This window comes from Pongo abelii, chromosome 14 (assembly GCF_028885655.2).
Source record: "Pongo abelii isolate AG06213 chromosome 14, NHGRI_mPonAbe1-v2.0_pri, whole genome shotgun sequence".
Lineage (NCBI taxonomy): Eukaryota > Metazoa > Chordata > Mammalia > Primates > Hominidae > Pongo > Pongo abelii.
Window position 1 is genome coordinate 78,459,570 of NC_071999.2, and position 15,784 is coordinate 78,475,353.

At 37.4% G+C, this 15,784-nt stretch overlaps 1 protein-coding gene across 9 annotated transcripts in view; it reads left to right on the forward strand.

Moving 5' to 3' along the window:
* PIBF1 (progesterone immunomodulatory binding factor 1) overlaps positions 1–15,784 on the forward strand; it is a 233,908-nt gene that overhangs the window by 1,242 nt on the left and 216,882 nt on the right. For 8 of the 9 annotated variants that reach the window (XM_024230714.3, XM_024230719.3, XM_024230716.3 and 5 more), the window contains exons 2-5: positions 553–851; positions 9,547–9,647; positions 12,460–12,658; positions 15,033–15,152. In XM_024230714.3, the coding sequence (XP_024086482.2) occupies positions 600–851; positions 9,547–9,647; positions 12,460–12,658; positions 15,033–15,152 (672 nt within the window). In that variant the 5' untranslated portion in view covers positions 553–599. Of the gene's footprint in view, positions 1–552; positions 852–7,103; positions 8,433–9,546; positions 9,648–12,459; positions 12,659–15,032; positions 15,153–15,784 lie in introns of those variants that run through there. The other variant, XM_054529105.2, reaches the window with a different exon arrangement.

Here is a 15,784-nt window from a genome sequence, read left to right on the forward strand (position 1 = left end):
AGTCTTGATCGTTAAGGGCGTGTGTGTGTGTGTGTGTGTGTGTGTGTGTGTGTGTGTGTGGTGAAAGGAGTAACTATTCCAAGGCTTGGCTTTGTTTTTTTACTTCCACTTACGTATCATTAATAACTGCATGATCTCTCCTTTTTACCATGCCTGTCCAAATCTTTCAAGATTCTAAGTGCTACCTCTGTGTAACCTTTCCCTGACCAACTCTGACGTGATTTCTGTTATCTTTGAGCATATGTTGCTTTTAGTGGTGCCATTCTTGATTATAATGGGCTTTTTTCTTCATCTTGTACATTTCTTTGTTTCCTCCAATAAGATTCCTCCCCCCAGGAACTGTTTTTTTAAGTTCCTCGAAGGCTGACTTCATAGTAGGAATTAATGTGTTTGATTTGAGCATTAACTTAACTGCAATAATCTGTTCTAGATTTGGGGTGCACTAAATTGCCTAATATTTATTTAAGGAATCCTTAGTCTCTCTTTAATACAGTCCATGATTTCTGTAGTTAATTTTATAGTACATTTGAATTAATGTTTTTTAACCTACAGAATATTAAAATTGAATTAGAGAAGAAAACTGATCCATAATAATAAAAATGTCTCGAAAAATTTCAAAGGAGTCAAAAAAAGTGAACATCTCTAGTTCTCTGGAATCTGAAGATATTAGTTTAGAAACAACAGTTCCTACGGATGATATTTCCTCATCAGAAGAGCGAGAGGGTAAAGTCAAAATCACCAGGCAGCTAATTGAACGAAAAGAACTACTTCATAATATTCAGTTACTAAAAATTGAGCTATCCCAGAAAACTATGATGATCGACAATTTGAAAGTGGATTATCTTACAAAGGTAAGATCAGTTTTAAATTTTGTGTTCTACATGCTTTATTGTCTTCAAACGCCAGGTAAATAAGAATTAAATACACACACACATTATCTGAACTTGAAATGATACATTTATATTTCTTGACAAGTACAGCCATTAAATAATTTTGGTGTTCATAGAAGTAGAGAATAGAATGGTGGTTACCAAGGGCTGGCGTGGTTAGGGGTGAAGGAGGATTGGGGAGGTGTTGGTCAAAGGATACATAATTACAGTTGAATAGGAAGAATACATTCAAGAGATCTATTGGACAGCATGGTGACTATAGTTAATGACACTGTAATCTTGGAAAACATTGTGTTTTTGAAAAACACAGCGGATGTTAAGTGTTCTCATTACTAAAATTACTATGTGAGGTAAAACATTTGTTAATTAGCTAGAGTTAACCATTTCACAGTGTACATATACTTCAAAACATTCTGTTGTACATGACATATACACACAGTTTTATCTGTCAGTTGGGATCACCTGAGGTCAGGAGTTTGAGACCAACTTGGCCAACATTGTGAAACCCCAGCTCTACTTAAAAAAAAAAAAAAAAAATTAGCCAGCCGTGATGGCAGGTGCCTCTAATCCCAGCTGCTCGGGAGGCTGAGGCAGGAGAATCGCTTGAACCCAGGAGGCAGAGTTTGAAGTGAGCCACAATCGTGGCACTGTACACCAGCCTGGGCAACACAGCAAGACTCTGTCTCAAAAACTAATAATAATAATAATAATAATAATCAGAGGCCAGGTGCGGTGGCTCACACCTGTAATCCCAGCACTTTGGATGCTGAGGCCAGTGGATTGCTCTCAAGCTCAGGAGTTCGAGACTACCCTGGGCAACATGGTGAGACCACCCTTGCTACTAATAAAATAAAATAAAATAAAATAGCCCTGCATAGTGGTGCTGCGCCTACAGGCCCAGCTACTTCCGAGGCTGAGGCAGGAGAATCACTTGAATCCAGGGGCAGAGATTGCAGTGAGCCGAAATCGTGCCACTGCACTCCAGCCTGGGTAACAGAGTGAGACCCTATCTCAAAAAAATAATAATAATAATAATTTGAGTATTGAAATATGGAGTGATTTAAACGTAGATATGGATGAATTACTTTTGTAGGCTCAATTTAAAAAATCTAACATACGAGGTATTTTGTTGTTTTTTTTTTTTTTGGAGACAGTCTCGCTCTGTCACCCAGGCTGGAGTTCAGTGGCACAATCTTGGCTCACTGCAACCTCTACCTCTTGGGTTCAAGCAATTCTCCTGTCTCAGTCTCCCACATAGCTGGGATTACAGGTGCTCCCCACCATGCCCAGCTAGCTCTCTGGGATCACTTTTATAAGGGCACTAATCCCAATAATGAGGGTTCTACCCTTATAACCTAATCACCCCAAAGGCCCCAACTTCCTGCTACTCACATTGGTGATTAGGTTTCAATATACAAATTTTGAGGGGAGAAAAAAAAATAAGCACACAAGAAGTATTAGCCGTTGTTGTTATCAGCTAACATAGCATCCTTATCTGTTTCATCCCTTTCATTTTCTGTGCCTTTTATGGCCATCGGACTGAATTTGTTATTTGTCTGTGAATAGACTATGAGGTCCATGAGGACGGGGATGTTTTTGTATTCACGGTTGTATTTCCAGCACTTAGAACAGTGCCTGACACAAATTAAGTGCCCAGCTATTTCTTAAATGAATGACTGGACCCCATTTTGCTCTGATTAAACAAAGCCACTAGGTGGTTAATAGCATACCCAAGGCCATTCAGATGAAAATGATAGAGCCAGATAGGATTCAAACCTAGGAAGTCTAAAGCCTAGACTCTACACAAGTGAAGCTCCTAACACTTTCTTTTAGGTACCCTATACGGTCACCTACCTAGTCTAGGTCACTTGGGTTTATCCATGCATCCAGTGGTTTCCCATCCCTATTCCCTTACTCTTTTTGCGTTTCACATGAACTCCATCTACCTTCACCTCTCCAGATCTTAGTGCAACTCATTGAAGAAACCTGAGGTTATCTCCCATTCATTAATTCACCCACTCAGTCAACAAGTATTTTTTTTTAAGTGCCGCCTATATACCATATCCAGACTTACATTTTGTTCAGCCACCTCTTGTATTATTTGTTTTCAACTTGCATCGTGCTTGGTTGTCAATGGCTTTGCTTCTTTTTAGGTGTAAGCTTTATATTATAGAAATGTTGGCTGATTCATGACAGGCTCTCTAGTGTAACAAATCCAAATTACAGTTCTAGGTGCACACAGTTTGGGTTTTCAATTCCAGCCTTACTAAATTCCTTAATGTTTTTGTTCCCTGATTTCCTATAAAATGATAATAGTATTTGTTCTGTGGAATTATTGGGAGGATTAATCAATGTATGTAAGCTCATAGATGCTTGGTGTATAGTAATAATAAACTTATTATTTACATATTATTTTATTTGTAGCTGTACTTACTCAGCACAATGTTATTATTTTTCTACTTCCATGGTGCTTAATGTAGTTTTTGTTGTGGTTTTCTAGTTTGACTGAAAATGTAGAAGATTGAATTAGTCGTGTTCCTGAGTTATTTCACATAATCATCATTGATCCCTGAAAGGCTGCTGTTTTTCTAATGTATTTATTCTTTTCATTCCTATAGCTCATTCCGTTTCTTAATGCAAACATTTTAATGTTTTGTTTACATGTATTGTTGAGAATGTGTATCTTTTAACTTTACAGAAATGTAAATTATATGCTTTGTTTTAGTTCTCTTTTTTCCTACTCAGCATTGTTTTTGAAGTTATCTGTTACTTTGTGTACATCTAGTCCTTTGCTTCCAACTCTTATATAATTCTTTGTGTGCATCTACCAGTCTTTCTACTTCTACATTGCTAGGCATCCAGATTGCCTCCAGCTCCTTGCAACACATGCAGCATTAGACATTTCTCTTCTGAACCTCTGTGAGCATGTCTTTGACATATATAAATGTCTCCTTCATTTAACTAAGTGTACTGCCAGATTCTCTCCAAAATGGCTGTCCTGCTGTTTATTAGTAGAGTTTTTTCTCTATCATATGAGCACTCAGGATTTTCTGCTTGAAGACCCCTTAGGAATAAGATGTTTGCTCTCAAATATATGAAGAAATACCTATTGTAGAGTTAGCTTTCCATAATTTATTGAACCTAAAGCACCTCTGTTGTAAGATGCATCATTACATACATTGCTAAGGTTAAAAACTTCAGTTGAATTGTTAAGTGTCTTAGATTGTAAAATGCATTCCAATTTTAGAGATGTTAAAATGTGAGAAAGTGTGAGTCTGGAGTTGATGAAAGAATATTTAAAAAATATTTTTATTAAAGAGTATGTATATGTACGTTAATGTGTGTGTGTGTGTATATATATGTTTACTTCTTACATGCCCTGGGAATACCACCTTAGACAGGCAAACAGCACTACACACATGATATATATTTTTTCACTTATTTGTTTATGTATAAATTGGCATGTGACATATTTCTTTATATGTTTTAAAATAACACCTTTATTTGTATGTGTTATAATATGTTTAGTTATGTCTTTATTTTTGTCTGTATGTGTGAAGCACTCCAGATGAACAAAGTGCCACACCGTTTCTTGTGAGCAGTGATTCTAAAGCTAGTACACCCCACTGAATTTTGTCCCTCTGGTCGATTGTGAGGACTCAGAAGTATATTGGACTCCTGATGTTAGAGCTGTTTGTTTTCTTGGTGTTTCAATGAGGTCCAGCTCTAGAAGAAAGCAAAGAAGGTTCATGGGGTATTTTGAAATGAACAGAGTCCCCAAAAGCCTAATGGATCTGGTAACACCATGCGGTATTTGATTCAAATCTATCTGGTAGCATCCTCTCTGAATTTTTAAGCAAAGAAGAAAGGGGCTCAATTTGGTAGTGCTGCCATATACTTTTTTTTTCTTTTAATTTTTTTTTTTTTTTTTTTGAGACAGAGTCTCACTCTGTCGCCCAGGCTGGAGTGCAGTGGCATGATCTCAGCTCACTACAACCTTCACCTCCTGTGTTCAAGCGATTTTTGTGCCTCAGCCTCCTGAGTAGCTGGGACTGTAGGCCCACGCCACAACGCCCAGCTAAGTTTTGTATTTTTGGGAGAGATGGGGGTTTCACTATGTTGGCCAGGCTGGTCTCGAACTCCTGGCCTCAAGCGATCCACCCATTTCAGCCTTCCAAAGTGCAGGTGTGAAGCCACTGCACCCAGCCATGCCATACACTTTTTAGCCTGGGCAGGAAACCTAAAGCCTAGGTCTTGAAAGAAAGGTATTTTTAATTGGTCATTCATTCTCCAAAGCTTATTGAGCATCGTATGCTAACGTTATGAAAAATAAATTTTCCTCACTAGACTATAGCTCCATGATAATGGTTGGAAGTCACAGGAAAGGTAGATTTCTGCTCAATGTAAGCCTGTTATTGCTATTAACATTGAAATGGCCTGATCTTAAGTTTCTGAGCTTCCTGTCATCGGAAGCGTTTAAGTAGTCCTGAATAGTCAACTGTTAATAAATATTATAGGTATTTCTATTTTGGAAAGAGATTGAACCAACTGCCCAGGGTTTCAAGGATTAAGTTCAGCAGTTAATACCAGAGACTTGAAAAATGGTGGTTGCTGGTAACAGAGACCTGGAAACCATGGCTTAAGCAAGAGAAGGATTTTGTTTCTTTGGTATGACAAAAATCCAAAAATAGGTATTTTACTAGACCTCGTATGATTACTCCTTGATCGCATTAGGAACCCAGGCTCCTTTTAACCTTAGCTATTTTCAACATATGCTTTTCACCTGAAATCATAAGATAGCTTATCTGCCTCCAGTATTGTGTACATGTAACAGGCGGTAATAAGGAGAAGGATAGTGGAAAAGGGGGTGTGCCAAATGAGTCAATCCTCTTTAAAGAGTTCTCCCAGAAGTTCAAGCCAGTGGCCTCAATTGACTAACATTGTATAGCATGACCACCCCTACCTACAAGGGATGGGAAGCTAACTGGACATGTTGTTACTAATAAAAACCAGAATATGTCAGAAAGAAGGGAAGGTTTGATGTTGGGAGGCAAGTAAGTTTTTTCTTCTACCCATCAAAATCTTTTTTTAGTTAGAAAATATTTGAATCTAACATGTCCCACTCCATTGTGGCAGCAATACAAATGGTTATGGATACATGGCTTTATTATAGTTTGTTACTAGGAATAGTCTTGGCCATATTGATTTGAATTCTCCATGTCTAAAAACAGGAACAAGCAGGTCCAAGAATACTTTAAAAGCACTTCTCAGTCAGCTGCTTGTTAACTGAAAGAATGTAGAAAAGCTACTCAGAAGAGTAGCTATTCAGGCCAAACTTCCTGATAGTAGAGCATTGTTAGCTTTACACTTTTATTTCCATCTATTGCTGCCTAGATACCCTTCCTTACTGTACTTCTTTATTCCTTTCCTCTTCTCTGTTCTTGCCTTTCAAATTTTTAGACAGGGTCTCACTCTCTTGCCCAGGCTGGAGTGCAGTGGCTTGATCACAGCTCTCTGCAGCCTCAAATTCCTGGGCTCAAGTAATCGTCTCATCTCAGCCTCTTGAGCAACTGAGACTACAGGCATGTACCACCACACCCAGCTAATTTTTTTTATTTTTTCTAGAAACAGGGTCTCACTATGTTGCCCAGGCTAGTCTCGAACTCCTGGCTTCAAGCAATCCTCCCACCTTGGCCCCCCAAAGTGCTGGGTTTACAGCTTGAGCCACAGAATTGAGCTCTTTAAAATTTTTAAATGCCCCAATGTTTATCTCTCATTAGAGATCTGTGGGTTCCTTATTACCTGGGAAATGAATACATTTCCCAGCTTGTCCCTGAGTTAAGGGACTCAATTTAGAAGTTAATTGAAATTGTAAACATTGAAACCCTGAAAAAAATGTTTTTTTTTTCCTTGTGATACAGGTTGTTTCTTATCTAAAATGCTTGGGACCAGAAATATTTCAGATTTTTGAATTTTTTTTTAATTTGGGAATATTTGTGTTAGACCACTTGAGCATCCCAGATCTGAAAGTCTGAAATCCAAAAGGGCGCACTGAGCATTTCCTTTGAGTGTCATAGTGACTCTCAAAAAGTTTCAGACTTTGGAGCATTTTGAATTTTAGATTTTAGGGTTTGGGATGCTCAACATATAACAGTGTTCTTGATTTGGGAAATAGTAATTATAAGGAATGTGTTTATTTTACATTTTATATTGATTTAAGTTATTTATTGAGATGTTGCTGGATATATGCCAATGAATATGACAGAGGTCCCCCTTTTTATGGCCAAGACAGAAAATATTTTATGCTTTGTAGGCTACCTGTGCTCTATCAGATTTTCCTCATGGGCTGTATTTAGCCCATCACCATTTTTTAACTCTTGCTTTAGACTATGTAGTCAGAAAAGCTATTGGCAAATTTTAGCAGTTAAGAGTTACATGTCCTGATTTCTGTATTCAAAATGGCACTAAAATAATAGACTAAGGGCAGACAAGACAGAAGCGAAAGAGTTAGATTCCTAAGTTTTTAGCTTATTTAACTGGGGCCATTTATAAGAATGGAAGGCTGGGAGAAAACTGATCTGGGAGGTAGAATATATTTATGTTTAGTTTTGAAGATGTAACTTATAGATTCCTAAATGTAATTGTCAGTTAGAGTTTAGGAGGAGTCCATCACACACACACACACACTTATAGGTAGATGGATCACACACACACACTCTTATAGATAGATCACACACACACACACACAGATAGATAGATAGATAGATAGAAAGAAAGAAAGATACATCAGCATGTAGGTGGCACCTAAAGCCATGGGATTGTATGGTATTTCCTAGGGAGAACAGAGGGCTATAAAGTAAGTCAAAGGGGTAGTCCAGCTGAGGAGCCTAGAAAGCTTAAGAGTATTTAGTGAGTTAAGAAAACTAGAGAAGAGTATCATGGAAGCTAAAAGAGAATGAAGTGGTCAGCTGTATCAAGTCATGCTGTCAAATAAGATAAATAGGCAGAAAAAAACAATGGACAGGGCATTATGGACTTTAACAAGAATAGTTTCACTGGAATAGTATGGGGCAAAAACTATATCGAAGTTTTGCACTGAAGACCGGCAGAGAAATGGTGCTGTAGCAAAGAGAATGATGTGATCAAGGGAGCATTTGCTTGATGATAGAATGATTCAGTAGAGAAGAGGGACTTGATGATGCAAGAGGAGGGATTTACTTGCGTATATTATGGATTGGCTGTGAAATTCATTTATTTTTGTTTGTTTGTTTGTCTGTTTGTTTTAGATGGAGTCTCACTCTGTCGCCCAGGCTGGAGTGCAGTGGCACGATCTCGGCTCACTGCAACCTCCGCCTCCCAGGTTCAAGCGATTCTCCTGCCTCAGCCTCCCGAGTAGCTGGGACTACAGGCACATGCCACCACACCCGGCTAATTTTTTGTATTTTTAGTAGAGACAGAGTTTTACCATGTTAGCCCATATGGTCTCCATCTCCTGACCTTGTGATCCGCCCGCCTCATCTTCCCAAAGTGCTGGGATTACAGGTGTGAATCACCACGCCCTGCCTGAAGTTCATGTATTTTAAGGGGCAAACAGGAATCATCTTGGTTGAAGCAAAGGGAATAAAGAATTTTCTAAATAGACTAAGAGCAAAATCTAAGTGCTTGAGAAAGCACAGCATACTTGGGGGATGGCAAGCACTTATATTGGCTGAAATGGAGTTTCCTTTTAAGCTAATGACAAAAGTAGTTGGCTAGATCAAGAAATACCACTGTATTATGCCACAGTGTTTAGAATTTATTCTGAGGACAGTGAGGATCCTCTGAAGAATTTAAAACTAGGAAAGTAATTTTTTTTTTTTTTTTTTTTTGAGACGGAGTCTCACTCTGTCTCCCAGGCTGGAGTGCAGTGGTGCAATCTCGGCTCACTGCAACCTCCGCCTTCCAGGTTCAAGTGATTCTGCCTCAGCCTCCTGAGTAGCTGTGACTACAGGCTCCTGCCACCATGCCTGGCTAATTTTTGTATTTTTTTAGTAGAGATGGAGTTTCACCATGCTGGCTGGGCTTATCTTGAACTCCTGACCTCAAGTGGTCCACCCGCCTCAGCCTCCCAAAGTGCTGGGATTACAGGCGTGAGCCACTGCACCCAGCTGAAAATAAATTTTTGATAGCATTTTTTAAAGGTAAGATAGAGGAATATAAATTTGGAGGTTGGCAAAACTGGAGGCAGGAGGCCGGACGCGGTGGCTTATGCCTGTAATCCCAGCATTTTGGGAGGGCAAGGTGGACTGATCACTTGAGGTCAGGAGTTCAAGAACACCCTGACCAACATAGTGAAACCCTGTCTCTACTAAAAATACAAAAATTAACCGGGTGTGGTGGCGCTTGGCTGTAATCCCAGCTACTCAGGAGGCTGGGGCAGTAGAATCACTTGAACCTGGCAGGAGGAGGTGGCAGTGAGCCAAGGTTGCGCCACTGCACTCTAGCCTGGGTGACAGCACTTGGCCTTCCAAAGTGCTGGAATTATAGGCGTGAGCCCCTGTGCCTGGTCCCTCTATCCATTTTTAGCCTGTTTCTTTCAAGTGTTTTTAAAATATGTTTATTATGAAACTGAAAGTTTTTCTTTATGACAAACCATATAATTTATCTTTTTATGAAGATTGAAGAATTGGAGGAGAAACTGAATGATGCACTTCACCAGAAGCAGCTACTAACATTGAGATTAGACAACCAATTGGCTTTTCAACAGAAAGATGCCAGGTAAGAAAAGTTTTTTTTTAAAAAAAAAACATCTATTTAGCAATTAAAAGTAATTTTATTGCCTGTTCATGGTAGTGATTGTAAGCTAAAATACTGAAATTTTAAGTCAGAGATAACAATAATTTTTACACCTAGACCACAAAAAGTAGGATACTCGATATGGTACATAAAATACAGAAAGTCAAAATTCAACATTCATTCAACAAATGTTGGTCAGTGTAAACCATATATGATAAAGGAAGCTGTGTAAACTGACCACCATTAACCTTTCTTCTTTTACGCAACATATTGATTGATTCTCATGACCCATTGGACTTTCCTGGCCTGAAGTACTTTCTATTATTCCTGCGTACTTTCTCTAGCTCAGTTGTGGGCTTATCACGCTTAAATATGCCTATGGCAATTATACTTATGTAACTTAATTAAAAATAATATAAACAATGAAATAAATTCTTTGGAAAGATTCAATAAAAGGAACTAAAAAAATTATGAAATTAAATATAAGCAACACAAGTTTAAAGATTGAGGGCAAACATGAAATCCATATAAGATACCTTCATTGGTTTCTTCCTAAATGTCTTTTAGGATCTCATGCCATTGTAAAGAAATTGAACTTGGAAATCATACATGATGATTTACACAAAATCAAATCATACCTCTGTATTCAAAATATCTGGATCCTGTATAAAAATGTGAATGTTTAGTTCTATGTTTTAATTACAGGTAAACGTGTAAAACAGGTATATTTTCTCTTTTTAAGATTTTGCTACTTAACTGATATTGTAAAAAATTATCAGACCTTTTTATCAGCCACTATCACATTAGATTAGTGGACCTCAAACTTTAGCATGTATCAGGAACAGTTGGAGGGCTTGTTAAAAAAGACTACTGGATCCCACCCTCAGAGTTTCTGACTTGGGGGGGTGGGGTCCTGAGAATGTGCATTTTTACCGGGTTCCCAGGTGATGCGGATGCTGCTGGTCCAGAAACAATACTTTGAGAACCACTGCATTTGATAATAGGTCTTCTACGCTAATTCTGTAAGACATATCAGATTGAATGATGCTGCTGAGAGGGCAGTCACAAGTCTATTGTAATAAAACTCTTGATAGCTGATGGTGATAAAAAATGGTTGGATTCTGAATATTTTTTGGAGGGCTGATGGATTCAATGTGGGGCTTAAGAGAAAAAGGGGAGTCAAGGATTGCATCAAAAGTTTTGGCCTGAACAAATGAAAAAATAGAATTTCTGTCAGCTAAGAAGGAAGAAATCATGGTAGCAAAGGTTTTGTGAGTAAAAAGCAGGAGTTCAATTTGGGACATGTTAAGTTAGAGTTTTCTTGTTAGAAATCCATGTGGAGGTATACGAAAAGTCTGGTGTAGAGGTACAAATCTGGGGATCATTAGGCTATAGACAGTATTCAAGTCATGAGACTAGATGAATTCCCCAAGAAGGAGTGCGTACAGACAGAAGAGGACCAAGTACTCCAACATTAAGACAAAGCAGAAAAGGAGACTGAGAAGGAACCACAGTAAAATAGAAGAAAAATGAACAGTATGGTGTCTTGGAAGCCAGGTGATGAAAATGTATCAAGGAAAGAAAAGTGACTTGTGTGAAGCTCTATCATTAGCTCATGGAGGAAAAGAACTAAGAATTGATCATTTGCAATTTAGATGTCATTGAGATTTCATTGGAGACAGTAAAAATATGATCGCCATGGGTTTAAGAGGAAAGGATTTGGAGACAATAATTATAGACAACTTTTGAGCAAGTTTGCTCCAAGGGGTGGCTAACAAAGGGGGAAGTGCAGTGAGGTCCAGAGTTGTGGTTTTGTTTGTTCATTTGTTGTAAGATTGAAATAACAGCATGTTTGTCTGTTAATGGGATTGATATAGTAGGGAAGGGGAAAATCAGTAATATGATTTGGCTGGCTATGTCCCCACCCAAATCTCATCTTGAATTATAGCTCCCATAATTCCTACATGTCATGGGAGGGACCTGATGGAAGGTAATTGAATCATGGAGGTGGTCTTTCCCATGCTGTTCTCATGATAGTGAATAAGTCTCACAAGATCTGATGGTTTTATAAATGGGAGTTCCCCTGCACAAGCACTCTTGTCTGCTACCATGTAAGACATGCCTTTGCTTCTCTTTTGCCTTCCGCCATGGTTGTGAGGCCTCCCCTGCCACGTGGAAGTCTGAGTCCATTAAACCTCTTTCCTTTATAAATTACCCAGTCTTGGGTATGTCTTTATTAGCAGCATGAGAACAGACTAATAACATCAGATTGTCCCTTCCTGATCAGAATCTTTCAGTAGGCAGCTAACAATAATGTCTGCTACATGTATTCTTTGAGAATGATGAGTATGTGCAGATTACTGTTTTCATTACCTCATTGGTTGAGTGAATACTTTATGGTGGTTCAGTGTTACCATCTTAAAGAGATATCCTTGAAGTATCAGGATAAAAGGGAAATGAAAATTACTTTAATAAGTAGAGTCCTTGATGTTTAACATTAAACCTTAAGCAGAAGAAATATATAATTTTATAATTTGAATTTCTAAAATTATTCTTTAAGAATATCAATTCTCTGTTTAATAATTTATATGGCTACACATTTAATAATTAGTATGGAATTGTCATTTCATACTTAACTGATTAATATGAGTAAATAAACATTTAGCTGGAGTAAGTAAATAATACTGTCAGGCTTCTCATTTCCTAACTTTATGTTGATATAAATAGGAAACTGTGAGAAAATTAGATCTCAAATACTTTTTTAAAGCCTGCCATAAATTCTCTTCTAATGTAGCAAATATCAAGAATTAATGAAACAAGAAATGGAAACCATTTTGTTGAGACAGAAACAACTAGAAGAGACAAATCTTCAGCTAAGAGAAAAAGCTGGAGATGTTCGTCGAAACTTGCGTGACTTTGAGTTGACAGAAGAGCAATATATTAAATTAAAAGCTTTTCCTGAAGATCACCTTTCTATTCCTGAATATGTATCTGTAAGTATCTTATATCCATTTTTAACTATGACATATATTTTCAGACTAAAATTTACCATTTATATAGTAGCAATACTTTTGAAGTACCCAATTGATACATTATTTTATGGCTATGGATGGTGAATGGTGTTGAGATCCAAATTTTAAAGGATCATGACCATTGACCTCCAAAGTCAGGCAATAAATAGGTGTCTGAAGTTAATGACTGCATAGTCCATAGAAATGAATTATCATAAACTGGTGGTTTCTTACATTCTCAAAATGAAAAATTATAAACAACAGAGTAGTTGTTGCCAGAGGTTGGTTGGGGATAGTGGGAGAGAGGAGTCAGCGTGATTATAAAGGGATAGGATGAGAAAGAACTTTGTGGTGAGAGATTGGCTCAAGATCTTGATTACAGTGCTGGTTACACAAATCTAGAACACCTAGGATTAATCTATGGCAGTGATCTCAAATATTTTGGTGTCAGCATTCATTTACATTCTAAAAGTTACTGAGGACCCCAATGAGTGTTTGTTTATATGGGCTGTATCTATTAATATTTACCATACTAGAATTTTAAACTAAGAACTTTTTTAAACACAAGAATAAGCACACAATTCCATTGGCCTTAAGAGTGATAATGTCATATATCATGTAGCCACTGGCAAACTCCACTGAACAGTCATGAGAGAATGAGAATGAAGCCGGGAAGAAAATCTTAATAATTACTAGGAAAGTCGTTTTGATCTTGTGAGTTCCCTGAAAGGATCTCAGAGTGGCGAGTGGGGCAGAGTCCAGGAGTCCCAAAACCATGTGTTGAGAACTGCTGCTTTTTAATATGTAGATGTCATTTTACCCTAAGAGGCTTGAATTTTTTCATCTGTAAAAAGAGTTAATAGTAACAATGCCTTTCTACTGGGGATAATTGTAAAGACTATGACTATGTATGTAAAATGCTTGTGAGCATAGTGCTTAGAAGATAGTAAACACATAAAAATGTTGTCTATTGTTTTTGATAGTAAACACATAAAAATGGTGTCTATTGTTTTTGCTGGAGTGGTGGTTGCTATTCTTGGTTCTCATTGGGAAAAGATTTGCAGATTAGTGATGTCTGATAAAGTTACTTTTTTGTTCAGCTGTTTTTTTTTTTTTAAAGAAAAGGCTCAAATACAGCTTTTCTGTCCAAAGTGTACTGTCCAAAACAAATATCTCAAATTCTGTTTTTGAGGCTTCATTTACAGTAGATATAAAGTATCACACTGGTGGCAGTTACACATATTTTTGCTGTTTGTTTTCTTAGTATTCCTTCTTACATCTTTTGTTTTCACAGACAATATTATCCTTAACTAATTAATTATATGCAGATTCTTTTTGTTGAGGGCTAATATTAAGATTTGCCTCTTACCAAATAATGGTATTCTTGTAATACAGTCATATGTTAAGGAGTTTCAGATTGCATGCCTATGTAATAACCCCTAATTACTCTCTTCTAATTTGCTGTGATGATTTCTCAGTTTTATGGGACCTTGTCGGATGGAACACTTTACTGAGCTAGGGTAGGAAAATTTCTCTGAGACAAGTGTGAGTGGAAAGAGAGACCTGAACTAAATGGAAGTAATGACGTGAAAGATACCTCTTGATTCATTCTGATTAGACTTCCACTGTAGGGACAGCAGTAAATAAAGCTTTGCCAAGAGCCTGGGATGAAAATAAAGAATACACTTTACCTCTTCATCAAGTATTTATTGAGTGCTTATCATATATTTAGGCATTGGAAATAGAGCAGTGTATAAACCAGACAAAAATCCCTGCCCTCAGGTTGTTGAAGTGGAGCAACACAGACAATAACTTAAAAATTAAATACGTAGAATATCTGTTTGTCAAAGGTGCTATAAAGAAAAGAGCAGGGGTGAAAAATAGGGAGTGCTACTTTAAATTAGGTAAAGAAATCAGGGAGGGCTTTACTAACAAGGTGATATTTGGTCAGAGACCTATAGGAAGACAAGGCATGAGCCATGCATTTATATGGGGGAAGAACTTCTCTAGCAGAAGAGACAGCAAGAGCAAGACTCCTGAACATTTGTGATATGTTCCAGAAGTTTACAAGCAGCTAGTGTGGAGTGAGCAGTAGTAGATGAGTAGTAATGGAGTGTCAGTAGAAGGGAGGAAAGACTGTCAAAGGTAAGAAGTTATAAATCATCTGGCCCTTGAGGGCAGTTAATTGAACATTAAGGCTTGATAGAAGGAATTGGTTGCTAGGGTCCATTAATGACTGTCTTGTTGTAGTTTTGTAAATATTTATCTTTATTACTGATAAGTGAGAGCACTACAAATTAGCAAATTTTAATTGTAATTTGGATTTAAGACTGCTTATTAATTTAATTTTTTCAAGGTTCGCTTCTATGAGCTAGTGAATCCATTAAGAAAGGAAATCAGTGAACTACAAGTGAAAAAGAATGCGCTAGCAGAAGAATTAAGTACAAACAAAAGCCAACTGAAGCAGCTGACAGAGGTTTGTATGGTTTTGATTGCTGGTGGGAAGAAGCTTCAGCTTTTTCTATAGAGTCCCTCAGGATTTGTGATAAGGAATATAAAAGTCAGTGATTGAAAAATGGGACTATGGGGTGGTGACTGCTACGGTTCAGTAATGGGAAGGAGGTTAAATTGGAAGTAGTCATCTTAAACATTGACAAGACAAGTCTATGATATTGACGTATCCTATAGTTGAGCTTTTATTGTTGCAAGTCAATTTTATAATCAACTGCTTTTGAAATCCTAATATGGGCTATATCTGAAAATTGCTGTGTATCCTTAGATGACGCATATGCATGTATTTATTTAGTAATTTGTCTCTATTTTTTAGCATCACTTTGTCAGGAAATTTAGGCAAGAAACAAGAAATAGGCTGAGATATGCAGGGGATCTCTTGCAGGTGCCATAAGAAAGAAGAAAAGGAGAATACTTTTTCTTTGAACTAAGTTGACTGATAGGTTCTGGTTTGCCTAAGACTGTTGCCATTATTCCTGTGAATAAATATTAATAGCACCCCTTTATTTTCAAAAGTATCTCAGCCTAGACAATGAATATAGTAATCATAAATCAACATTTATATAGAAGGGTGGACTAATCATTAACTTGGTTGTA